Source organism: Perissodus microlepis, chromosome 15 (assembly GCF_051167445.1).
Source record: "Perissodus microlepis isolate ML-2025 ecotype Zambia chromosome 15, ASM5116744v1, whole genome shotgun sequence".
Taxonomy (NCBI): Eukaryota; Metazoa; Chordata; class Actinopteri; order Cichliformes; family Cichlidae; genus Perissodus; species Perissodus microlepis.
Window position 1 is genome coordinate 30,592,941 of NC_140475.1, and position 26,318 is coordinate 30,619,258.

Genomic DNA, 26,318 nt, shown 5'->3' on the forward strand with positions numbered 1-26,318 from the left:
CAGTCTCTAAAACTAGACTACTTTAGTCTCATTGAGTGTCATATTCAGATCCATCACCTCAAACTCTCAGTTAAGATGGATTTGTAGAAGCACAGCATTAACCAAAACCTAAGCCGATCATTTATCGTCCTCGTTTCACAAACACAAATGGTCCAGTCCACGCGGAGATGTTGGCCAATCAAACGTCAGGAGCAAAAATTCAAACTGAGAAAAGCGCGTTGGTCTTCCTGCTCGCATTTTGTGTTGTTTTTGGAGATAGACCGACGGAGCGAAGATGACAGAGGAGTCAGCGGTAAAAGTCTGCGTTCGAGTCCGTCCGCTTATTGCGAGGTGAGCCTGGACGGCGTTAAAAATTCCCGTTAACTGTTGACATTGCCCCGGTAGCATTTTGAACTCGTCAGTTATTTCAACCTCAGAGTCGGCTCTGGCGCTAAAGTGTTAGCAGTTAAGGCAAGTAAACTTCGCGTCTCTTTAATGAAGTTTCACAGAACCAGGGAAAAAAAGCGTTCTTTGTTTCCACGGTGTCCCGACCAGAACAGACATGTCATACTATTACCACTATCAAGCACGAAAAAAGGAAAAAGGTTTCTGAGCTGAAAACGAGTACGAGGTAGCTAGCAGACTGCGTTACCGGGGCTAAAAAGTGATTTCCGATGTTGCTGTGTGGTGAACAGGATTTCGGAATGGATTATATATAAAGTAAAGAAACGAGCTGTTTTTCATCTCTATGACTGGGCTTCGTTGTACCCACATTATAATAAAGTCTTTTTTTGCTCACTAAAATATGCTTATAGAAATGTGATGTAATATTTCTTACAATTTCTGCTGCCCTCTTGGCCAGATCAAATCTCTCTTGAAAAACGTATTTTTAATGTCAGTGACATGTTTTACCCGGGTTAATGAAAGATATGTAAAAGACACTTTCCAAGTATTGATTGACCTTGTCTGACTCAAAATGATGTATTTTTGACAGATTATAGGTCAACAAGTGTTTTAAAATAGTTTAATTCCCACAATCGCTTTTTGCCACAACACTGGAACAGCTGGCTGTGAGCTGATTCAAGGAGTGCCATCTTTGGGAACGCTCAGAAGGGTCAGGGTGGTTTTCATATCATCCGCAGTGAAGTGAGAGTTCTCCGTCATTGTAAAAATGCCTGTTTGCTCCCAGCCTGTTCCCTTTGCAGATTTAAAAGTAGACAACAGGTGGTTAAATGACACTTGACTAACATTGGTTATGTGACAGATGCACAGTTTAGACAAAAGACAGCAAATACTCTTGGCAATGGGTTCTGTACAACCCTCAATGCACCTCTTGACTCAGCCCTGTCACTTACCTGGGCTCCAGACTGACACTAGCAGTAGATCAGCTTGTGACCCCTGAGGCTGGGTTTGTTTACTCCCAGACGCAAACTGTCAATGTAAGACAAATGTGTTGACCACTACAACATGAAGCGGTCCTGATTTTCTTTAATATAATGCTTGCCTTGCTGATTGAAAGCAACAACAGGTTTGTCGATGCAGAGCAATAGTAACCTGTTGTTAAGAAAGCATCTCACTGTTTGTGCTTATGTGTGTGGAATGTGTGTCTTTGTTCAGGGAAGAGAGTGCATCCGAGAATGCGGAGCCTGTCCAGATTTTCTGGAAAGCTGACGAGAAATCAATTCATCAGATTGATGATGGAAATTCCACCAAGAGCTTCAGCTTTGGTCTGTATTCAAACATACAGAAAAAATCAGCAATTTATTTTGGTTTTGTTTCACAGTAATGGGAATGCGAACACTAACCTCTCTCTGTTAACAGACCGAGTGTTTGCCGCTGATGAAACGACCAGTCAGCTGTACAATGGCATTGCAAAGCCTCTGGTTGTTTCCACTGTCGAAGGATACAATGGTATGTGCAGGAAACGATGTTTGATCCCTCGTTGGGCGGCATGGTTTCTTCTCTTACTTTCTGTGTTTGCTGTACAGGAACCATATTTGCTTACGGGCAAACTTCTTCTGGAAAGACCTTCACCATGATGGGGACCAGTCGCACCCCCGGAGTGATACCTCAAGCTGTGGAGGATGTCTTTCAAACCATTAAGAACGTAAGAATGGTGACGCATGTTTGAAACTTGTTGCTGTTGGTATCAGTCACTTTTCATCCTAAAGGGTCACTTCTCTTTCAACCCAAGTTTCCTAAGAAGGAGTTCCTTCTCAGAGTGTCCTACATGGAGATCTACAACGAGACTGTGACGGACCTGCTTGTCGACAGCTGGAAAAGAAAACCTCTAGAAGTCAGAGAACAAATCAATGTAGGTTGATCATTTAGATGACTAGATTCAGAACACTACTTAGAGGTTTGGTTCTCAGCATTTCTGTGTTAATTGCAAATCGCTAGCAGTGACGTGTCTCAGACTCTAGGAGTGCTGTAATGCTATGAAGTGTAGTGTGCTGTTTTACATGAGCTTTGTATGTTAATGATTACTGTTTGCAGAAAAACATCTATGTGGCTGATTTGACTGAAGAGTTGGTTACATCTCCTGCACAAGTCCTGGCATGGATTCGGAAAGGAGAAAGTAAGACATGCGATGAATTCCAAGAGTTTTTTTTTTTTTTCGTAGTACAGACCATAACAAGCAGTACATTTTCTGTACCGTCCCTCTCCAGAGAACCGACATTATGGAAAGACAAAAATGAACCAGCAGAGCAGCCGATCGCACACTATTTTCCGGATGGTAAGAAGCATATAGCTACAGTCATGTGGGAGTCTTTGGAAATGCATTTCTCACAATGGACTTTTTCTTAGATCCTGGAGAGCCGGGAAAGGAGCGACGCAGCATCAGGTGAAAGTAGTGATGGAGCCATCATTGTGTCTCATTTGGTAGGCTACCTCTCTTTCATCGTTGGCCTGGTTTGTCTTCTTTCCTTTGTTTGGTAGCTAACGGTTTTGCTTCATCTTGCAGAATTTAGTGGATCTGGCCGGATCTGAGAGAGCAAGTCAAACTGGAGCTGAAGGTAATGTGGATTTAAATCCAGCATTCTTTGTTTTTTGAATATGGTTGGATATCATGTTGGGGTAACCTTGCAAGTGTATGCTGCAGTCTACACATTTTTCAGCAATCCAGTTTTCTGCTTTATGTTCTGTGTCCTAGGTACACGTTTCAAAGAAGGCTGTAATATAAACCGCAGCTTGTTCACGCTCGGCCAAGTGATAAAGAAACTGACCGACGAAAACCAGAAGTAAGTAAATAATTGAGCTGACGTTTGGTACTCGATGTGGGAAACGCCACACACCCCGCAAATATGATATTGTAACAGTACTGTCCTTCCCTCACAGTACAATCTTGTCAACTGCAAATTATTTCCTATTTTGTCCAATAACAGAGTTATCTTATTTCAATTATATTGAAAATGTGACTGAACCATTAGCTTGTGGTAGTTTTGTCAAGATAAGCTGTCCCGTGTTGGATGGTTCTTTGGTTGAGCCGATTTAATGCAAGTTTGTTACCTTATCTCAGGATGGTTATGCGTGAGATGAGAGTTTGTAGTATTTCCAGAGTATTTTAATGGTTTGAGATCCTGCTTGAAGCAGCCATCAGAAGATGGGTACACTGTGGACATGATCAACAACAATACTGAACTAGGCTGTGGTGTTTAGATGATGCCCAAGTGTTATGTTTTCATATTGTGTACTCCCAGCCCCCCCAACTAGCAGATGGCCGCCCCTCCCTGAGCCTGGTTCTGATGGAGGTTTCTTGCTGTTAAAAGGGAGTTCTTCCATCCCACTGTCGCCAAAGGGCTTGCTCATAGAGGGTTGTCTGATTTCTGCCTTTTTCTCTGTATTATTGTAGGGTCTCTGACTTGCAATATAAAGAGCCTTGAAGCAGTTGTTGATTTGGTCCTATACAAATAAAACTGAATTGAATATGGCATTCGGTATTGCAGCAGAAATCAGGCAATGTTTTTCCAATCTTCTATTGTCCATTTTTACTTTCGCTTTTTAAACCAGTGGCAACCAGTCGTTTTCACACAGAAAACTGCTGCTCACTGAATATTTCCTTTGAGATCTTTCTCTGTACAGGGCTCGCAAAATTTCAAAATCCCTGGTAGCCCTTTGGGCAGGCACTCTTCAGTTTTTGGTAGCCCAAAATAAATTTAAGTAGCCCGAATAAAAAAAAGAAAAAGAAAAAAAAAAAAAGAAAGAGAAAAAAAAAGGACAATTTTTAGATTGATGTTTTGTTTCCTTTACAATATTATACATTAAAGTATAATATTGTAAAGGAAACAAAACATCAATCTAAAAATATTCAAAACACAAATTACAACAACAAATTACAATCATCAACTCAAATATTTGGTTCTAATTGAACAGAAATTTCTATGAACTTGCAAGAACTGTGTAGAATATGAATGTCAGATCCTGAATTTGAAATTTCCACTGAAATCACAGGTAAGAGGCAAGTGGAACCAAGATCTAGGACATTTGCTTTTTGAAGTTTGCAAAGGCTGCTAAATTTTGCCAATGGTAGTTCACTCTTTGCAACATAGTACGCTGTTCTAAACAGATTTTTCAGGACTTCTTGTTATGCTTGGTTTATTTTTAGTCTGTTTTTTGCAATTGGTGTTTGTTCTGGGAAAGATACTGCAGACTGAGCAATAATGCATTTCTTGCATTTCTCATGGGTTCTGATGGGGTCTTTCTTAAAATGACTGGTCCCAGTAACAAAGGCGCTTGTCGACTCAGAAATCGAGGGAAACTCACAACACACCCGGCAGAACATTGTTATTTAGCTTGTCATATTCCAGCCACATAAATTCTTTTGTCCATGAAACCAAAAAAGCTGCGCTTTCCTTTTGCCTCATAGTCTGATTTGTCATAACTTTTCCGTTTTGTGGTAAGCTTTTCTTTGGCTGTCCCTTCTTCACCCTGACCTGTCTTGTTTGGCTCTAAAGAACTAAAATACCTGCGTAAATCCATCTGCTTTTACACACATACTTGCATAATGATCAGCAATTTTCTGCGCAATCAACCTCTATCACATGTTTAAGCTTGCTGCAGGAGATTTCACTTGTCATGTTTGATAGTAAGCTAACGATTGATAAGACGATGCCAGAGGAATTGGTGCGCAATTAATCTGTGACTTACCAATCAGTGCTGCCGCTCTCTATACACAGTTCGCACCATCGCAAAGTGAAAGCAAAAAACAAGCGCAAATTCAAACGCGATTTCAGTGTGTCACATATTGACAGTGGCTCATTGATGCCGATGACATAATTACTCAGCTACATTTGCGAAAGAATGCAAAAGCACTGACATATCTTTCCTTCCTATAATAGCCCGACGGGCAGGGCTGAGGTGGATTTTGGTAGCCCGACTGGAAAAATCGCTAGCCCCGGGACGTCGGGCTAGCGATTTTACGAGCCCTGCTGTAAAACCTAGAAAAACTAATGAAGTACTCTGACCAGCTCATCTGGCCATGGTCAAAGTACTGAAATCATTTTTCATTATTTTTAGAACTTCAGCAGACCATACTGGCCTGCCTGCTGGGCCTAAATGTTGCTGCCATTTAATTAGATATTTGTGTTTTAAGAAGCTGGTGGGTTGTTGTCATCTGTGTTGATCCTGTTCTGCTGTTGACTGCTGGAGGGTTTCATTAAAATCTGAAGGTATCCTTCTTTTAGCGTGATTCCGCCTACTTTGGCAAGAGTCCCAGTTTCAGATGGGTTGTATGCCTCTTCTTTCTCCAAATATAAGCGGCGTCTCTGTGAGCAATGAGCTGTAGTTTTGTCTCATCTAACCAAAGGATGCGCTTCCAGTCCTATTTTTTTCAAAGGGCCAAAGAAGCCTTTAGAGAGCACGATTTTAGCCACAACAAAAATTAAGTGTGTATTTGTGTTGAACACTAAATGGAAAGTGCAGATATTACCTAAATATTTTCTCTTCAGGGGTTTCACCAACTACAGAGACAGTAAACTGACCCGCATCCTGCAGAACTCGTTGGGTGGGAATGCTAAAACTGTCATTATCTGCACCATCACCCCAGTCACTCTGGATGAGACCCTCAGCACTCTACAGGTAGGGAGAACATGACTGACTGTTATGTAATCCATTTCAAAAATGCTTTCAGACGAGAAATTGTGTAGTACAAACTTTGTCTTACACAGATGATAAAGTTTGTGTGAAATAAAAATTAGCTGAAGCTTTGACGTGTGAACCACTGAGAACATAAACTGCTAAACACTTTAACCCACCCGCTGTGACTTCTTTGCAATAGTTTGCAAGCACAGCAAAGAAAATGAAGAACGACCCTCACGTAACAGAGGTGTCAGATGATGGAGCTCTGCTCAAAAGGTATCGCAATGAAATTGCAGAACTCAAGCGACGACTTCACGAGGCAAGTGTCTCCACTTTTCCTCTTCTTCCTCCAGCAGCACTGATCTGCACACACTGACCCATGCACATCTCATGCAGGTTTCTTCAGTCACGCAGACCACTGTAACAGAGAAGGAGGTTCTCTCCCAGCTGCTCCAAGAGAAGGATCAGCTGCAGAGAGAAAAAGAGGGCCTGAAGAGAAATCTGGCCAATCTCCTTGTGACAAGCTCAAATCTGGTCCCAGTCCAGAAGGTAACTGTGCTGAACCACGAGTTGCAGTTCTCTGTATGTTCGCTTTAATCACAACATGTGTTCTTTATCAAGATGCCAAGCCGCAGGGTTACCTGGGGAGGAAAGATGGTAAAACTTGGCCATCCATCTGGCTGTGTGGGGAGTTTCTCTGATCTCAGCTTTGCAGAATCTTTCACTCAGAAGAGAACTCGGTCAGACTTCTCCTGCCTGATGGAGCTGGGTGAAGGTAACGAGGAGCACCAAGGATGAATATTCATGCCACGATGGAATTTTGCTGGGGCGTTATTTTTATTTTTTTCGTATTCGTGCTCTATTTTAACAGACGATGAGGACTTTGAGTCCAACTGGGGAATTCCAGATGAGCCGTCAGATGAAATGGAAATGAGTCGAAGCTCTGTGACTGTTCGTAGCTTTGGAGACAGGTACGTGTCTGAGCAGTTCTGTCACCAATGAAGCCTTGTATTCTCAAACTTAAAAGCCATATCAGACACCAATCATTTATTTGTATTTATTATCGAACGTGCCTGTGGGTTACCCTCAGTCGTCCAGAATTCACTTTACCCACTTGAAATGAGGAAAAATGTTCCCTTGGTCTGTACTGCTGCATTGTATCGTGATGGGTTAGGGGCCTTCTACGGCCTGTCTTCTTGAGATTGTGCTGGGAGACACAGCATCTGTTCAGGCAGTGACATGTATTGATGTGCCAACCTGGAGGAGTCAGACTATCTGTGAAACCTCTGTGGGGTCCATGTATTCCCCTGTGCTACTGACTGTTGCCAAATGAAAAAGTAGTGAAGGAATGTTGTTGTTGAGTCAAATGTGTTGCCTGTGAACAATCAGTATTAAAAAGTCTACTTATGAGTGGGTGCTGGTATTCCTGTTGTGTCCTTTAGAAGGAAAAGAAAGAAATTTGGATACAGCAGAGGTTTTTTGTGCTCACCATCTGAACTTCGTTGTGTGAGTGTTCGTTGCTTCTTTCACCGGACTTCTTTTGAACTGTTAGTCTGTCGGTTGCTTAATGGGCAATCTTCTGAATTGTTAAAGGGCTTTGACAAGTCAGTAAACAGTTTCCATGGTAGCAACAATGGCTCTTGACTCTTTTTTTTTTTTTTTTTTTTTTTTTTTTTTTTTTTCTGGTGTTTTCTTAAGCTGCAGCAAATTTACTTCTCAGAATCACTGTAGAGAGGGTGAGGTGCAGAGTGGTGTAAGTGGACTGATTCTTATTTAGCACTTTTAACTCTCCGTCTTATACAACATGTCACGTTCACCCAATGCTTTTAAGTGCTAACATTCCCACACATTCATACTCTAATGGATGCATCGGGGAGCCAGGGATTGAACCACCAACCTTTCCAGGCAGTAGATGACCTGCTCTACCTCCTGAGAGTTTAGCAGGACTCTGGGTCTGAGTTTGACTGTTGAAAAAATTGGCGTATCCATTTCTTAGTGTCAGTCAGATGATGTCTGTGGTCTTCACTGGAATGTGTTTGAGCTCATGTGGTCCATGAAGAAGGACACTGTAAAGTCCAGTCTACCAACTGCATGACTTTGAGAGGTCTGAGAGATCTGTGTCACCCCAGCCCCAAACATTTGTGTTGTTCATCAAATAGATGGCAACACATTTTTCTTCACCTACTTCTAAGGTGCACGGAGAAGAGAAAGATCTGATGATGTGAAGACTCCTTCACATCATTCTCCTTTCCACATGTCTTAAAGTAACACATACTCAAAATTACATACAAAATGCAAATAAGCTAATATAAAGTAAGTACAGGAACATTAAAAGGGGGAGGTCCACCTGGACCCTGATTAAGGCCACAAGCCGGAATGCGCCGGTCACTTAATAAAACTGTTCCCTAATACTTCAAGTGCTGCTGGAGTCGTCGCATCATGTGCCATCACTGTGTGCTGGTGTGTAACATAAACATGTCCCGGTTGCTTTTTTTTTGTTACAGTCCCAGAGACTTCATGTCTCCTGATCGTCTGCAAGAACTTTCAGGCAAAGTGTCCAGTCTGGAGATGCAGCTGGAACAGGAGAGTCAGGAGAAAGAGACGGCCCTGTCAAATTTAGATGTGTTAAAGGGCAGAGTGGCAGAGCTGCAGCTGGAGCTGGAAACAGAGGTGCAGCATAGACAGGAAGCACTGGAAAAAGTGCAGACTGGAGAACAGAGGAGAACAGAGCTGGAAGCGCTGCTGCACGCTGAAGCTCAGCAGAGGCTGGAGGCCACACAGAAAGCTGACACGTTGGAGCTGAGAGCGATGGACTTGGAGAAACAACTGGGAGAACACAGTGACGTGGACACTGAGACAAATGAACAGGTATGCTGTGTTTGACTCGGGCTCTGTCTGCCAAGCGTCACATTATCATCACTTGTCTTAATCTTCTGTTTTTCAGATGAGAAAAGAGTTTGCTGAGACCATCCAGCTTTGTGAAACTTTGGCGTCAGAGAAGGTAAGTGTAAGGTGAAGAGGTTAGAGCAGTTACAGCAAATATCCTACTGCTTTCTGTAAAGGGGCAGACGGATTTTCAAACAAAGCCCATGCTGCACACTGCTCTAAACTCACTCTCAGCTTTCTTAACACTCGAGTGTTGAAAGCTCTCAGTGCAGTCGTCTGACGTGGAAACTACAGTGGTGTTAAACTGGATGATACTGTTACAGGACTTGGTGGCTGCAGAGCGAGACTACCTGAAACAGGAGCTGGGCATGTTTATAGAGCAAATGGAGCGTCTGGAGAAAGAGAAGGCTGCTGTATTACAGGAGCTAGAGGAGAAGAGGGAGATGGACGAGTTCAAATCTCTAGAAGAGGGGTGCAGGAAGGAGAACGAGGTAACGAGGAGAACTTTCTCAGATCCACTGACAACAAAGTTTCACAGAGCTGTTTATCAAATATGTTTTCATCTCACTATGTTCACGTTGCTTCTGGAAACTTGCAGAAAGAGTTAGAAAATGAAATTGTAAGCTTGACGAAAGCTGTTGAGTCCTCTGAACTCCAGCGCATGCAGCTCCAGGTAAGATGAGTGGACGTGTAGAGTTTATTGATCCGAAACACTTTGATTTGATTTGTATTTAAGCTTTTGTTTCTTCTTTTGAAAGAATGAAATCAAGACTCTGACTGAACAGCTGAAGAAGAAGGAAACAGAATTTGCACATGAGATGGAGAACCTGGTACGGCCAGTATTTCAGTCACGTGACGTGGAACATCATGTAGATGTGACACTGTGGAGTGTGCATCTGTCACATGTTAGAAACCAGTAGCACCTCATGCTCCGAGCATCTGTCTGTCTGGAGCAGTAGATGGGCCAACACGTGTGTGTGTGTGTGTGTGTGTGTGTGTGTGTAATATCAGTTTATGTCATTAACCTGGAATAAACCAGGCTGTTCTCACGCAAAGTGTGCTTGCTTACAGTCTTAGCAGGCTAACATGTCCCATCTGAGCGCTGACAGGGTGCTGAAAGCAGCAGCAATCTAACGATGGCACAAGCTAACCGTTTCGTGTTTTCTTGTTTCAGGGCAGTAAGGACTTGGTGCAGGAGGTGCTGAAGCTTCGCCGCTCTCTGGATGATGCAGAGCTGCTGAGCAGAGACACAAGGAAGGAGTGGGCTGTCCTACGCAGTCGCAGCATTTCTTTGGAGGAGACGAATGTACGTAATCAAACACTAAAATGACAAAAAATTATTTTTTGCAGCACATCTATCCTCATTTTAAAAATATTCCAGGAAGTGTGAGCCAACAATGGCAGCTGTAAGCGATTAATGCATCTCCTGCTTCTTGACGATCTCGTCCAGGTGACTCTGACTGCCAGCCACGAGAAAAGGGAGGCGGAGGTGAAGAGTCTGCGTTTTCAGCTGGAGACGGAGAAGTCGCGTTACAGAAAGATGCAGAGCGATCTCCAGAAGGAGCTGAATGTCGCATTTGATGAGAACACCAAGCTCACCACTCTGCTAGATGGCAATGTGCCTAAAAGTAGGTTTCCACGTGTTGCGTTTATAGACTGTAGCCCATCATACGAACCTGCCCCTCGTAACATCTGCTCCTTCTCCAGATCTGATTGACAGCATAGAGCTTGAGAAAACTGTTGCCAATCTAAATAAAGAGTTGATGGCATCTCGTCAAGTGGAGACGGCCTTGAGAGCTCAGCTAGATGAGCTGGCTGCATGTCAGACTCTCCCAGATAAAGTGGACGCCTTGGTAAAGCAGGTGAGGCCCAAATATCCTCTAAAGCCAATCTGACATCATCCAGTTGGGGGGGGGGGGGGGGGGGGGGGAGCATGAGCACATTTGCAGAGGGTCATAACTAGCACCAGAGGTTATTCAAATAGAAAGTGAAGCAGCTACTAGGCTCTTCATTTACTGCAGCTGCTGAGACAAATGTGAGGACAGGTACTTGTTCGGTGTACTTGGTGGAAACATTGGGAAGTACAGGCATGCTATAATATATATGATATAATAATGAGTCAAAGGCAAAGCCTTTCAGTGAGGCTGAGGGAAGTGTTGGCTTAGTCATCCAGGATAAAAATCTCTGGATCGGGCTTAAAATGATAGCAAGTTTAATAGTCCTCCAAAGTGTGTGCAGTTATGTCTAAAGAGACAAAACATTTATACGTACAGCTTTCCAAACAACTGTTGTCATGTTTTCCTTCAGCTTGAAGGAAGTGAGCAGGAGCGAGGAGCTCTGGAAGGAAAACTGAGCGACGTGCAGCAGCTGATCAAGGATTTGGAGGAGAAGCTTGCTGACAGCGAAGCTTCCAGAAGCACTGAGGAGGAGATTAGCAGAGAGCTTCAAGAACAAGTATGACACTGATAGCTGCTCTTATTACAGCTGAGCACATGTGCAACCATTAGCCCATCAACAGAAAAAGAGTTAAAATCATTCGATAATACAGTTTTACAGTTTAGCTGATATCATTCAACTGCACATGTGAGTGTCTTGAAGACTGTGATTCGTATAGCTATGACAAAAACAGAATTGTATGTATTTATTTAGATCAGCCAGTTAAATGAAGAACTTCGGTGTGTGCGAGCTGTGAAAGCCGAGCTCCTGTCCGAGCAGAGCACTGCTGATCAGAGGTTTGCAGAGGAGACGGAGAAGCTGCTCTCTGCTGTAACATCTGTGACCGCAGAGAGAGACGAGCTCAGGGTGAAGCTGCAACAACACGTGGACAAGGTGAGAGAGTGGTCAGTGTTTCTGTAAGAAATGTAGGACAACCAGATAACACTGGAATCTCTGTGAATTGCCCCTTTACTGCGGTGGAGGCGTTTGTGGGTCGTGGTAAACTCAGGGGCCATGTTGTCAGGGGTCTTAGAGATGGGTTGAGAAGTTCAGTCACTGGGGTGAAGCTCAGTAGAGCTGCTGCTTCTCCGCATCAACAGAAACCAGCTGAGGCAGTTCAGGCATCTGACAAGGATGTCACCTCAGCTGGTCTGGGTCCTACTGAGAGGAAACCCAGCGTGTACCCAGGACACGCTGCAAAGGTTCCATCTCTCGACTGGCCTGATCTGACCTGTGTTACCCTGCATAAGTTGTAGGGGGAGGTCTGGCTCCTCTGCTTAGACTGCTGTCTCTCTAGCCTCACCTTTAATGAGCATGAAAAAAACAGTTTTCCGTTTTATGAGGCCTTCTGCTGACATGTTTATCTGTTCGGATATGAACTGTGTTGTACTTGAACTTTGTGACTTTTATGTGTGAAAAGCGATACACGAATAAGTTGTTACATGATGTTTGCTTGTTTTCTAGGTTGCTGAGATGCAGGTTGTTCTACCGTCTGTTCAGGATGAGCTTCAAACACAAAAAGAAAAGAATTCAGATCTCGTGAAAGCTCATGAGCAGAAAGAGTCTGATTTAGGGGAGAAGGTAAGTGATATGTTATTTCAGGCTTGTTGCTCAGTGTGTGGACTCTAAATGAGTCCTCGAGTCAGAGTTGTGACAGCTGGTAATGTGACAGATGCTGAGGCTATCACAGGAGCTGCAGTGTGTGCGAGATGAGAAAGAGGCTCTCCTGATGACGACCTTTCAGAGGGAATCGGAGGATGTGGAGAAGCTGAGCGCTACCTTGGCTTCTCTCACTGCTGAGAGAGACCAGCTCAGGACAGACCTGCAGGAAAATGTGGAAATGGTAAGTTGCTGTTTCTACTCTTCCTTTGTGCTACTGTTCTTCTATCAGGTTTGTGTCAAAGCAAACTTTTTTTTTTCTTTACAGATGATTGTGAATCAGGAGGAACTGAGGACGGCCGTGGAGCAAAACCGCAAGCAAAAGAAGCAGATCAAAGAGCTAGAAGCACAAATATTGAAGCTGGATGGGCTTCCCAGTGAGCACAATGATAAGCTGGTGGAACTGCAAACACATGTAAGACTTTCGGGGTGCTTTTCTCTGTGTAGCATACATGGTCAGGAAGACGTGCCGATCTAATGTCATCTCTAACCACACCCAATTATAAAAGTCAATTTTTCAGTGACTGCTGCCTCTTTTAAGTAATAAAGTATTAAGCACATGGGAAGAGACACATTGCAGCACTACAGAATGCACAGATGAAACTCTTTTGTGTGCTTCAAAATGCAAGTGGAGCTTGTTGGGGTTGTTTAGATTTATGTTTTCACTGACAGATAAAGGCTTTGACTAAGGAGCTGGAGAGTGTGAGAGCAGAGAGAGACAGTCTGCTGTCTGAGAAGGAGCTCAGCACTCAGACCTCCACAGAGGAGATGGAGAAGCTGCTGTGCAGAGTGACGTCTGTCAGCGAGGAGAGAAACGAGCTGCAGGAGATCCTGGAGGGTCTGAGGCAGGAGAAGCAGCAGCTCCGGGCAGAGCTGGAGGACAGGGTGGAGATGGTTTGTAATCAGTCCATTTATTCATTGATTCCACCCCCTTTTTAAACACAGGCATGTGTTTGCTTAGCAGTAGACTGAAACATTATCTTGAGATTTTTTTGACAATAAGAAAAATGTCACTTAGCAAACAGCATGCAGACCTGCCTGTTCGGGGGCAAGAAATAAACAAAAGCCTTGCTCTTTCCTTTCCCCAATTGAGCAGCTGCAGGGTGCTCTGCAGGCTGTCACAGAGCAGAAGAGCCAGTTGGAGGGTGATCTGCAGCGTAGTACAGTCACGGTGAGGGTTTTGTTCTTGGTCACACTGGGAGTGTCAAAGATTTTTGTCTTTCATTTGTTGAACAAATACATTATTTTCCCCTTTTATTTTTAGGCTGCTGAGACTCAAAGTCTCATGCATTCCCTTCAAGAGCAGCTCAAAGAACAAAATAAAAACTGCGATCTCGAAAGAGTGAGCCAAGAAACGCAGGCTCAGCTGAAACTACAGGTTTGTTCCCTGCAACATGTTTTACTAAGCTGGATAACTGCTGTGCCTTGGAGGTAATTGACCATGTTTTCTTACTTTCAGGTCGAGGAGACCAACTGTCTTCTTCAGTGTCTTCAAGAGGAGCTAAAGGAGCAGAAACAAAAGCTGTGTGATTGTGTGCAACTCTATGAGCAAAAGGAAGTAGACTTTACACAGCAGGTGACTTACATTGAATAACATTCATCATTAATGAATGAAGTTTTTAATTTGCTCTGTTGTCTACAACAATAATTTGGGTACCTTCCCTTTAACAGTTAACGACACTCTCTGAGGAGCTTGACAGCGCCCGAGCAGAGAGAGATGCCCTGTTGCTTCAGAAGGAACAGACGGAGAGCAGACCGAGCAGTGGCAAAGATGCAGGCAGTACCCTCCAGTTACAAGAGCTCACAGACCAGGCAGGACTATTTTTCTATACTTGCTTTATTCTAACATGTGTACAGTCAGCAGTTTTACTGTGTGCATCCCTTTGTTACATTCAGCCACCATTTTCATGTCTTTCACTGTTTAAAGTCACAGTTTGGACTAACCTTTGTGTTTCTGCACAGATTCAGAGACTGACTGAGGAGCTGGAGAGTGTGAGAGCAGAGAGAGACAGTCTGCTGTCTGAGAAGGAGCTCAGCACTCAGACCTCCACCGAGGAGATGCAGAAGCTGCTGTGCAGAGTGACGTCTGTCAGCAAGGAGAGAGACGAGCTGCAGGAGATCCTGGAGGGTCTGAGGCAGGAGAAGCAGCAGCTCCGAGCAGAGCTGGAGGACAGGGTGGAGACACTGCAGTCTGAGGTCTGATTGACAGCTCCAGCTTTTCTTCTCTCCTTCTCTTCCCCTTACCACCTAACAAGTGGCAGCAGATGGTCGCCCCTCGCTCAGCCTGCTTCTGCTGGAGGTTTCTTCCTGTTAAAAGGGAGTTTTTCCTTCTGTCCTTTGCCAATTGCATGTTGATAGCGGCTGTCTCTATGGTACAATATGAAGCCTCTTTTCTGCACAGTGATGTGTGTTATATAGACACATATTACTGTCCACATCAACTGTGGTGAAGAAGTAAATTCAACACATGCACAGTGATGAGGAAAATGTCCTCCTTCAGAGAAAACAACATCTTTTGTGTTTTTTAGCTTCATCAGATTTTCAGACTCCGTACTGTTAGTTTCACTGATCCATCTACATATTAAGTGTAGTGATTCTCCCAGGACTGATACAGGTGTAGCAGTCCAATAGTAGCTTTCTACTGTACTTTATGTATTTGTTTATTACTGTAAGACTCGCTGGTATTCACCTTGTCCACTGGATTGATGTCTTTCTGTCCTTCCACCCATCCATGTGACCGTAAGGAATAATACTGGTGACGAACGTGTCCCTGTCTTATTCCACGCTGCGAACAGCAATACAATATTTTCTGACCTCAGGAGGTTCTCAGTCGGTCTTCTAGCATCCGTAGATCCTAGTTTTCACTGGGAGGTGTTGTACTGCAACGTTAGCTGCGTTTCTGTCTCATGGACTTGTTGTAGTCTTTTTGGATTTTCTCATGTTAATGACATTTAGTTTTAGGGTGTCCTCAGTGCAAGAGGAGCTGTTTGTGCAGAAAGACAGGGTCATTGATCTGCCTGTGTTCTTTAAATCAGCAAGTTCATGTCTTTTTGTCTTGCTTCTGTAAACATCAATGAAATTTCATTGATAAGTCAAAAAGCCAATCGTGTCTTTTACAGATAAGGACTCTGACCGACGCATTGAAAATGGCTGAAGCAGAAGGAGCACGTCTGCTGTCTGAGAAGGAGCTCAGCACTCAGACCTCCACAGAGGAGATGGAGAAGCTGCTGTGCAGAGTGACGTCTGTCAGCGAGGAGAGAAACGAGCTGCAGGAGATCCTGGGGGGTCTGAGGCAGGAGAAGCAGCAGCTCCGGGCAGAGCTGGAGGACAGGGTGGAGATGGTTTGTAATCAGTCCATTTATTTATTGATTCCACCCCCTTTTTAAACACAGGCATGTGTTTGCTTAGCAGTAGACTGAAACATTATCTTGAGATTTTTTTGACAATAAGAAAAATGTCACTTAGCAAACAGCATGCAGACCTGCCTGTTCGGGGGCAAGAAATAAACAAAAGCCTTGCTCTTTCCTTTCCCCAATTGAGCAGCTGCAGGGTGCTCTGCAGGCTGTCACAGAGCAGAAGAGCCAGTTGGAGGGTGATCTGCAGCGTAGTACAGTCACGGTGAGGGTTTTGTTCTTGGTCACACTGGGAGTGTCAAAGATTTTGTCTTTCATTTGTTGAACAAATACATTATTTTCCCCTTTTATTTTTAGGCTGCTGAGACTCAAAGTCTCATGCATTCCCTTCAAGAGCAGCTCAAAGAACAAAATAAAAACTGCGATCTCGAAAGAGTGAGCCAAGAAACGCAGGCTCAGCTGAAACTACAGGTTTGTTCCCTGCAACATGTTTCACTAAGCTGGATAACTGCTGTGCCTTGGAGGTAATTGACCATGTTTTCTTACTTTCAGGTCGAGGAGACCAACTGTCTTCTTCAGTGTCTTCAAGAGGAGCTAAAGGAGCAGAAACAAAAGCTGTGTGATTGTGTGCAACTCTATGAGCAAAAGGAAGTAGACTTTACACAGCAGGTGACTTACATTGAATAACATTCATCATTAATGAATGAAGTTTTTAATTTGCTCTGTTGTCTACAACAATAATTTGGGTACCTTCCCTTTAACAGTTAACGACACTCTCTGAGGAGCTTGACAGCGCCCGAGCAGAGAGAGATGCCCTGTTGCTTCAGAAGGAACAGACGGAGAGCAGACCGAGCAGTGGCAAAGATGCAGGCAGTACCCTCCAGTTACAAGAGCTCACAGACCAGGCAGGACTATTTTTCTATACTTGCTTTATTCTAACATGTGTACAGTCAGCAGTTTTACTGTGTGCATCCCTTTGTTACATTCAGCCACCATTTTCATGTCTTTCACTGTTTAAAGTCACAGTTTAGACTAACCTTTGTGTTTCTGCACAGATTCAGAGACTGACTGAGGAGCTGGAGAGTGTGAGAGCAGAGAGAGACAGTCTGCTGTCTGAGAAGGAGCTCAGCACTCAGACCTCCACCGAGGAGATGCAGAAGCTGCTGTGCAGAGTGACGTCTGTCAGCAAGGAGAGAGACGAGCTGCAGGAGATCCTGGAGGGTCTGAGGCAGGAGAAGCAGCAGCTCCGAGCAGAGCTGGAGGACAGGGTGGAGATGGTAAATTAGTGCTATTCTAAAGTGACCGAGAACTGGAAGAGCAGCCTGGAAACTTGATCATATTTTCTCATTCATCTGCAGATCTCAGCCATCCAGGACAAGCTGAGTCAGCTGGAACAGCTGAACATGCAGCAGCCTGAGAGAGGAGAGCAAGAAGCCAAGCTGCAGCAAGACGTAGGTCCCAGTCATTTTCTGCTTGTTTCGACTGTGGATGCTTACATTAGTATGAAAGCTGTGGGGAAGCTAGCCCGACCACCTACCACTAACACACATTTATTGTTACAAATGCATGTCGGCATTCCCTGCATAAGTGTATCCTAACCTCTGCAGCCTTGCCAACAAGGAAGAAGTGCATGTAGATTTACTTTTGATCCTCCAGCTGGTGGTTTTTGACAATTTTTCTAAACATGGATGAGCCCCACTTTCAAAAAGTTTTCCATTGGTCTAAATGGGTTCCATCCCAGTTAGCACTGTTGTTAGCTGTGTTGCGTGCTCACACCTCGACCTGCTCTGTTTTTGTCAGATACTGCAGCTTAAAGAGCAAGTTCAAATGCACACAGAAAGACGCGCTCAGGCTGAAAGTGAAGCAGACGCAGTGCAGCAGGTGAGTCTTTGCTCTCATTTGTTTCCTCTTTTTAGAACCATAATTTTGGATTATGATAATGCAGTCCACAGCTCCTCTAATCTGCATGCCGAATTATCCTTGGGCAAGACACTGAACATAGTGTGCGGGTTACTGAGACGTGTGATGTAAGCACCAGTCCATTTATGATTAAAAGCTGAGGACTGAGTTGGAGAGTGCTGATACTCCCTGTCTTGTATGGCAGGGACACAAACATGGTGCTCTGTTCAGTATTGCTGTAAAACAGTGGTTCCCAAATTGTGAACTGAGGCCCCTAGTGGGCTGCAGTAATAATGCCCCTTTCCATTATTCCCGACTCGGCTTGTGTGAACATGTGTGAATGCATTCATCAGAGCTCAGGTAAAGTAGAAAGGCACTATATTTAGGTGGACTGGAGGGAATCTCATATTTTGGCTAGCTTGTCAGAAGTGACATTCTTTAATAGAGAGCTTCTACGCAGATGAAAAGCTGGAATGTCAATTACACGCAAGAATAAATCGCCGGCATAAAGTTGAGGATGGCTAAATGCTGACTGATTTTTATTTTTATTTCCAGTTGCTCAGCGAAGCGAATGCAACCATCTCTGCTCTCAGAGAGCAGCTCAGCAGGTCGGAGCCGAGCACCAGCGGGGATAAGGAGCTGCTGTCGTCACGACTGCAAGACTCCACCAGACAGCTTGAGGTAACGGCTTCATTGACTGCTCTGCAGCTCAAATGTCTTTCTAGCATGCAGTGTGATCATAACTCTGATGCTACCTGGTTCTTGTCATTTTAGGAGTCCTTCAAAAGGTTCCAGCAATTCATAGACACTTGTTGTAGTTATGACGATATAACTCAGGACAAGGGCCTGAGGGAGCGGCGTTCCCTGAAGCATCCTCTTCCCAAGGCCACCAAGGATGCCTATGATGCGGTCTTTCAGCTGGGACAGTCAACTGATGAAAATCTCAGGAAAATTCAAGTAACTGGCTGTAGTTTGACTGTACTACAAAATGTCCTAAATGTGCTGGTCTTTGAATGAAGTCATCTCTGGTCCTTTTCCCACAGGAGCTGCTGCGTGTGAAGGCACTTGGCTACAGGAACATTTTTGAGGAGCTGGTGAAAAACGACTTGGCCGTCTTCGAGGAGAGACGGCTGCAGGATGTGCTTCTATGCAGAGCGCAGGCGCCCAGCCACTCTGTTCAGGTCGAGGGCTTTGACACACTGTGGGAGCAGAGACTGCCTGAGCTGCTGGACAGGAGGCAACTTTACATGGAGGTGAGCCTTCTGCCCTGCTCCCTGAAACAATTGGACGCTCTCTCTGTCCCATTCAAAGAAACCAGCTTCTGAGAAGTTTGAGAAGAAGACTGTACTTTTCTGGTGTCTACTTTATCATTATTAGTCACGTGGTGTATAACAAGCAGGCAGCAGCTGTATTGTCAGTCTTGCAACACAGGTTGTTACTTGTTGAAGCTGGAGACAGATTTGATTTTACTCCCTCCTGTTCATGTGCATCCACTTCTCCATCACTGGTACTTTATGGTGACTCTGCTGATTTTGTAGAAAATGAGCAGCATTTTGGACAAGCTCTGGGACCACATGACCTCCTACCTCCATGAGCTGAAGGGTGAGATTCAAGAACGATTCAAGTTCAATAAGCAGCTGCAGGTCCTGATCACCAACCAGCCAAATAGCTTCAGTGGGCTGGACAGCATCCTGGAGCCGGAGTCTGACCGCAGAACGGCGGGGATACAAAGCAAGAAATGTCTTCTGCAGGTCAGTTGACGTGTTTGACAAAGATTTCTCTGAATGGATAATTCCAGCTCTCAGAATGAATCAAATGATTGGCTCTTAATCTAGATGCATGTCACAGACTGCTTTGGGGATTGGTTAGTTAGGATTAGAAGGAATCTTTTAAATGATATTTACCGCATTGCTCTTTTTTCCACCTACCTCCCACAGAGTATCACTGATGAGCAGAAGGGTCCGTTTGAAGAGCTAAAACAGCTGGTGGCTGAGGCCGAGTCTCACCTTAGGGAGGTGAAAAGCAAAAGTTCCACTTTGCTGCAGGCACTGGAGGAGGGAGCGCTTCTGACAGTCGCAGCTCTGCTGAAGGAAACCCAGCAGCTAGCTTCTCAGCTGAAACACGCAGAGGAAAAAGTGAAAGTGTGTTTGCCACACGGTTTCTTATTTCTTTCCTAATCTTGTTCAAAGCAGTTGAAACATCAGTTAGTACTGGGTGATGTGTTCCTTCATTACCATGAAAACACAGTCTCTCTCTCACACACACACGCTTACAGACACCAGCTTGCTACTAGAAATCAGAGCATCCAATGGTGGATTCATTCACCACCCAAACTAGTCCCCGACCAATGCACTGTTTGTTTTGGTGAAGTTGAGAGCCACTGTGTTTCACTTTCAGGCTCTGCATATTCAAAATGAGCAGCTGGAGGAAGCACGCATCAAAGCTGACGCCAAAGTTTCCAACCACAAAGAGGCAACACAACTCCTGCAGACTGAGCTGCAGGACAACCGTGCACTAGTTGAAGAGAAACAGAACGCTATACAAGCTCTGAAGAGCAAAATTCGAGAATCTGAGGTATGTTGGTTTCATATAACAGCGCAGCTGCACTTCAGTTTGGTTATCTGACGAATGAGTAGCTGGTACGATGATCTTTGTCCTTCTTGGTTCAGAAAAAATCATCACCCAGTGTGGCTGAGCTGGAGAAGCTTCAGACCAAGCTGTTGCAGTTGGAGATGAAGCTCAGCTCAGCATCTGACGAACACAAACGAGAGTAAAGAGCTATTGAATTCGTTCCTACACTTTTGTTTGTTTAGTTTTTCTCCACTGTGGTTTTCAGAGGCCAGTGGTGTCAAGACCTGTGGCCTGCTGCAGGACTGCTGACTCTAATGACCGGCATTCTGTCTTCCAGGATCCAGGCGATGAACACACTGTTGGAGGAAAAAGAAGAGTTACTGAGGAAGCTTAAAGAGACTTTGAGAAAATCCCAACAGGAGGGAGAAGAGTCGTGTAAGTTTCAGCGCTGTGCATGTATATCTGCTAACAAACAAAGAAATCTGACAGATGAATAACTAATTCAGGTGTAACCATTGAAAGAGGAGCATGTTTAAATGATGCATTCATGTTGGAATCAGTCTTGCAGGGTAAGGACCTTCATGCCAGACTGACCAACCCCAGGAGTTCTGTGGTCAGCAGCAGTATTCTGATGGAGAAATCCAAGCTGGAGAAGGAAGTCAGCCAGCTTCACATGAAAATCACAGAACTGGAAAGGTAACAGCATCAGCACTGTCTTTGCAACCAATACAATCGCTACGTGTGTTTAAAGTAGAAAACACTTTGAGTGATGTTTTTACTGCTGTGGAATCATTAACATTCTACACACAGCTTGTGTTACTGTGGCTCTTCTTCCAGCTATCATGGACATTATGACTGAAATGCCCATCTTAGCAACTGTTATTGATTTGAGTTGACTGTAACAGTGTTTGGTCGGCTACAACATCAAACATTTTAGCCCTCTTTAGCCCTCTTTGACCCTCTGACTCAGAAACCCACTGAGTGATTAACAGCAATTCCTCATGCTGTGTTTTCTTGATTTCTCTTCTCTACTATCGGCAGATTGTAATACCATCTGCATACGTTGCAATGCCTTCTTTAACACAGGCAGCAGGTCATTTATAAATCTGACATACAGTAACACTCACTCTGAGGAATCCTACATTATAATGATTGGAAATTTGATGGTGAACTGTAAAAATACAAATGCACTGCTGCCTGTTTGATAAATAACCACCCATTTGATTAGTCATGCTTTAATGCCATATGCAGACATTTTAACAAAGTCTGAAAGTTTGGAAGCAGCTTAAAGCTTAATATAATAGCATTAGTATAGCATTATTAACCTTCAATCATCTTTAATTAGCTTAAAGCTGACTGACCCATTTTAAATGCATGTTGAAGTTCAGAGTTTTTATTATTTTACAGTGAAATGATATCAAATCTGTTTGAGTGTAAATCTCCATTTGTTCCAATAAGACACTTTTCTTTTTCTTTTTTTTTTGTGGTAAAGGAGTAACATTTGTAGATCAACTCCCTCAAACAGGGAAACATTGAACTGGTATAAGATCTTGAATCTAAAATGCTACTTTCCATATTTACTTCTGTACTGTCTATGCATATGATGTCCCTGTATTGCTCCATCAATATCATCTATACCTGCACTGTGCTGTACTCGCCCATCCAAATCACTGAATTCAGGTGTTCAGTCATTTCCATGGCCACAGTGTATAGAATCAAGCATCCAAGCATGCAGACAGCTTCTACAAACATTTGTGAAACAATGGGTCGCTGGCATTAACACAAAGATGGTAGCAATGGGGAACAACATCAACTCTGCCATAAAGTGGTAGATCAAACTTCATGTGACCTTCAGATCAGCTTGAAAGAACAGTGCATAGAGAGCTTCATGGGTTTCCATGGCTGAGCAGCTGCATCCAAGCCTTAGATAAACAAGCACAATCCAAAAACATTGGTTGCAGTAGTGTAAAGCACATCGCCACCTTTTGCATTTTATTTATTTATATAACAAGGATGATGCATATTAACATAACTGCTGCATTAAAAGCTAATTTGAAGATATCACATCCTTCTTTGTGGCGCATCGGCCAATTGTGCACCTCTTGATTTTTGTAACTTGGTGCGTTGTACGTGGCCGTCGCGTGGGCTGAAGACACGTGTATGATCATGCCCACCCTTTAGGAGAATACTGCAGCAGCTTCTTGCATCTTTAATGGCAGGCAAGAACTGAAAAGGCTCGCCTGACATCATATCAAACCCTATGGATTAAAAATGGGATGACACTCAAGTTCATATCCATTTTTTTTGCTGATTAAGCATTTCTTTAAGAGTGAACAATGTTACAAACTGTGTCTCAATCTCTCACATTTCTGGGATTTTTGTTGTTGTTTTTTGTGTTATTTTAGGTTTTCTCTTCTGTTTCTTTCTAATTGGTTTTGCCGTGCAGTTATCCTCTGAAACTGGTTTAGCAACATTAATAGTTATCAAATTATTTCCAGTTGATAGACAGTGCTATTGTCTCCCAAGACAACAATACAAGTTGTTGTGTCACTAGGATTAAGATCTGATCAGATATTTAGACAAACTGTCATTCAGATGAAGCCCGTTGCTGTCCTGATGGCGGTTTGGTTTTAACGCTCACTCCACAAACACAGATCGCATTACATAGTTATCACTTTGTGACATAAAAATTGAAGTCGAGCTCTAATCACTGACTTCCTTTCTCATCAGTGTGGTTGCCAGTCAGCAGGCTGAGATTACCAAGTGGAAGAACAGAGCCATCAAACTAAAGGTGCGGAACAAAGTGGAAGAGGACAAGCTTCAGTCACCTAGCACTCCCACCAAGAGGGGCTTTCCCATGACCTCTGACTCCTCCAACCTGCTGAGCTCACCTAAAAAGTTTTTTATACCTGCCAAGAAGCTCCTGGACACTCCCAGGAAGGGTTTGGAGTCACCCAGAAAGCTGCTGGATTCGCCAAAGGCCTCTCTCCTTGAATCCCCCAAAAGCAGATTCTTTGATGTGGGCGGAAGCTCTGAGACACTGTCCAGAAACTGTCCCAAGCAGTTCTTCGACAACTCGAGTCTCGGAACCATTCCAGGTAAACTGCAGCGTAGTCCACTTTGTCACATTCTTTCAAAAGCTTCAGAATATCATAAAGATGTTGGCCGTTTGTTTTGTCAGAGGTTTCCCGTGTTCCTGAAACGGCAGCTCCAGAACAGGGTAACAACATACAACATGTGGGGATGTAGGGTTCAGTCACTTGGGGTATACTAACAGAAGCACGGGTTAATGGCACTTCACCGGTCTTCTCAGAACCACAATCACAGTAACATGTTCTTCTGCCGTGGCCACCTTGTTCAACGGGGTCTGGTCCCTTTCATTTGAGAATAAATCCCAAATAATAGCAGGAGGGAATAACGTTACTCCTGTTATTTTACTATAAGTACCTTTTTAAAAATCAGCTGTGACAGCTGTCATGACTCTCCTGACACCATATTAAAGGGAGCATGAAATACTACACACATAAAAGCTAATGAGCCCTGCTGTAGCACTGTCTGTGCTTAAAGTTAGTTTTAAAACATGTTTAGCTCCATCTTCTGTTAGTACAGAATGTGTCTGACATGTCCCCTTTAAGTTAACAGTTGCTAATGTTAAATGAGTCATTTGAAGAAAGACATGGGTGTATTTATCAGTGGGCTATGTCACTGAACATGTTTGTGCTCAAAGTGAACACGTTCACTGAGCACAACGACAAGGAGAGACTTGGACTCTGATGATGCATCTGAAGCTTGTTATTATAACCCAAATTTTGATGGAAGGACATCTGATGATAAAATAATGTTATTATTTTCAGCAGAACATCAGAAAAAAAATTGAAGTGTTTTAAAACATTATAGAACTCTATATTTTAAAGTATTCCATAGTAGAGATGCAGTTTTTGTATTTGTAACCAGCAAAAATCAGCCTTGTCAGAGACGCATGCATTAGGACAGCGGTCCCCAACCCCCGGGCCTCGGACCAGTACCGGTCCGTGAGTCTTTTGGTACCGGGCCGCAAGAGTAGAGGCTCAGGTGTGAAATGTATAGTTTTCAGGGTTTTTATCGGTTTTCAGCGTTATTTTGTTATCGTTTTTATCGTTTACTCGGTTTTCCTGGGTCTTTTCATGTGTGTTATGAATAAATTTTCTTTTTTTTTCGGTACCAGTACTAGTTTTATTTTGTTGTATTTATCCGCGACACCTTAAAGGCCGGTCCATGAAAATATTGTCGGGCATAAACCGGTCCGTGGCGCAAAAAAGGTTGGGGACCGCTGCATTAGGAGACCCAGCTCCCTGTGACCAGTACAGTAACTCTTACAGCTGCACTTTAGTGGGTTTTGTGGTGACTCAGTGGCTTTGTGTAACACCAGTTGCGTATTTATGTGTACTACTTCTACAACTTTTCCCAAGAAAAAAGGAAAAATTATATTTGAGTTTTCTTGTTTTTTGTTTGCTGTTGTCTTTATTAAAGGCAGAAACGTGTCCAAACAAACTGCTCGAGTTGGGCTGTCAGCTCGGTGCTCGACTTTTCCTCCATGATGTTGCCATGTCACAGTCACGTGGCAACATGCAGTACTATGTTAATGAAGGCAGCAGTACATAATGAGGAAACCATTAACAGAATTTCAAACCTCGACTTCAGGCAGGTGCTTTATTTATGAACATGAGTTGGGTACACTCTTTTTTTCTTTTTTTTTTTGCATGGAAAAAAATGATTGAAAACCATCATTAACAACATTGCAGCGTTTTAGAGTAGGTTTCAGGGTTGGTCTGCAGTTTTCTTGCAGACAAACAAAAGCTAAAAAGTCATCCACACAGAGATGCACCATGTATCTTCACCTGCTAATCGCATGTTTGAAGTCTTTTAAGAGCAGTAAGTTAGCTGTTGTTCACTAACAGCTGTTGTTCACTAACAGCTGTTGTTCACTAACAGCTTGCTGTTCACTAACAGCTTGCTGTTCACTAACAGCTTGCTGTTCACTAACAGCTTGCTGTAAATCAGTGGAGGAGTGTGACATCACTGGGTAGGACTGTATGATGTCATTAGCCTCTGCACAAAAACAGATCTTTAGAATAAATATAATAATATTTCTAAAATTCCTATTAATGCTTCAGTATTTGTTTTTCATTTAGTGGTGTTTGTCTTGTGTATTTACAGATGTTACTGTGGACACGGACAAAAACGAGTGGTGGCCAAAGTCTCCAAAACAGGAAGAAATGTGTAAAACACAATAACGTGTTTGTAAAGAGCAGTATTTTCACCTTTGTTTGTAATGTTTATGTACTTTTATTCTCCACTTTCATTTTTCCCTTTTCATCCTGTTCTAAGAAATTTAATAAATGTGTTTAATAAGGTGCTTAAATGGTGTCTCTGTTATATTTCAGTCAACTGACCTTGTTCCAACAAGTCTACACTGTGAACGATGTATCTTAGCTTAGCTCTAGTAATGTTTTAGATTTATCAGCTTCTTTAGGTGCTATGGTTTTAAACAAAAGAACCTGAACATTGATCAGAATATGAGTCAGCAATGGCAAGTTTGATTTGCTCCACTAAACCCAAACAATTGCAGAACCAGATTTAGAGTGGTCCTAAATGTGCCTTTGTGCGCTGGACCCTAACAGAACATGTCTTTCATATGTGGTTTGCCATTCGGAAAAACTCCCTTTTAACAGGAAGAAACCTGGAGCAGAACCACTGCTCAGGGAGGGGTATCCATCTGCGTCAATTAAAATGCAGAGTTGTGTATCAAAGGTTTCAGATTTGCACAGCAAACTTTTTTTCACTTCACTTTTGATGGCCTGTCACTTAAAATTGGCATATTACACTGTTTACTCTAATATTTCCAGAGTCATTTTCAAATTCAAAAGCATTCTAATGTCTTACTGGGTATAAATGTACGCTGTGACCACAGACCCCTCT

General features: G+C 43.4%; 1 protein-coding gene across 3 annotated transcripts; it reads left to right on the forward strand.

The window, feature by feature from the left end:
* The first annotated feature begins 196 nt into the window (after positions 1 to 196).
* cenpe (centromere protein E) lies at positions 197 to 25,752 on the forward strand. 3 transcript variants are annotated; one of them, XM_084953125.1, is made up of 54 exons: positions 197 to 330; positions 1,597 to 1,706; positions 1,801 to 1,890; positions 1,968 to 2,086; positions 2,174 to 2,293; positions 2,476 to 2,557; positions 2,649 to 2,716; positions 2,788 to 2,862; positions 2,945 to 2,996; positions 3,134 to 3,221; positions 5,928 to 6,057; positions 6,257 to 6,376; positions 6,454 to 6,606; positions 6,679 to 6,832; positions 6,929 to 7,028; positions 8,562 to 8,925; positions 9,002 to 9,058; positions 9,267 to 9,434; positions 9,542 to 9,616; positions 9,702 to 9,773; positions 10,118 to 10,249; positions 10,394 to 10,571; positions 10,651 to 10,805; positions 11,251 to 11,397; positions 11,593 to 11,772; positions 12,343 to 12,459; positions 12,551 to 12,721; positions 12,806 to 12,952; positions 13,210 to 13,431; positions 13,634 to 13,708; positions 13,802 to 13,915; positions 13,997 to 14,113; positions 14,209 to 14,349; positions 14,500 to 14,733; positions 15,657 to 15,878; positions 16,081 to 16,155; positions 16,248 to 16,361; positions 16,443 to 16,559; positions 16,655 to 16,795; positions 16,946 to 17,167; positions 17,249 to 17,341; positions 17,691 to 17,771; positions 18,345 to 18,470; positions 18,564 to 18,746; positions 18,833 to 19,042; positions 19,328 to 19,540; positions 19,727 to 19,930; positions 20,187 to 20,363; positions 20,459 to 20,559; positions 20,698 to 20,795; positions 20,921 to 21,056; positions 23,091 to 23,458; positions 23,542 to 23,580; positions 25,557 to 25,752. In XM_084953125.1, the coding sequence occupies exons 1-54, from the start codon at positions 275 to 277 to the stop codon at positions 25,631 to 25,633; spliced, it is 7,380 nt and encodes a 2,459-aa protein (XP_084809251.1). In that variant the 5' UTR covers positions 197 to 274; the 3' UTR covers positions 25,634 to 25,752. The 3 variants fall into 3 exon arrangements, with proteins under 3 accessions (XP_084809251.1, XP_084809252.1, XP_084809253.1); XM_084953126.1 differs by lacking the exon at positions 25,557 to 25,752 and adding an exon at positions 24,870 to 25,089; XM_084953127.1 differs by lacking the exon at positions 23,542 to 23,580.
* Positions 25,753 to 26,318: the final 566 nt, after the last annotated feature.

Coding starts and splice junctions, on each gene's coding strand:
- cenpe (XM_084953125.1), top strand. CDS start 275: ATGACAGAGGAGTCAGCGGTAAAAGTCTGCGTTCGAGTCCGTCCGCTT. Junction 8,926..9,001: donor ACACTGAGACAAATGAACAG/GTATGCTGTGTT, acceptor TCTGTTTTTCAG/ATGAGAAAAGAGTTTGCTGA. Junction 9,059..9,266: donor AAACTTTGGCGTCAGAGAAG/GTAAGTGTAAGG, acceptor ATACTGTTACAG/GACTTGGTGGCTGCAGAGCG.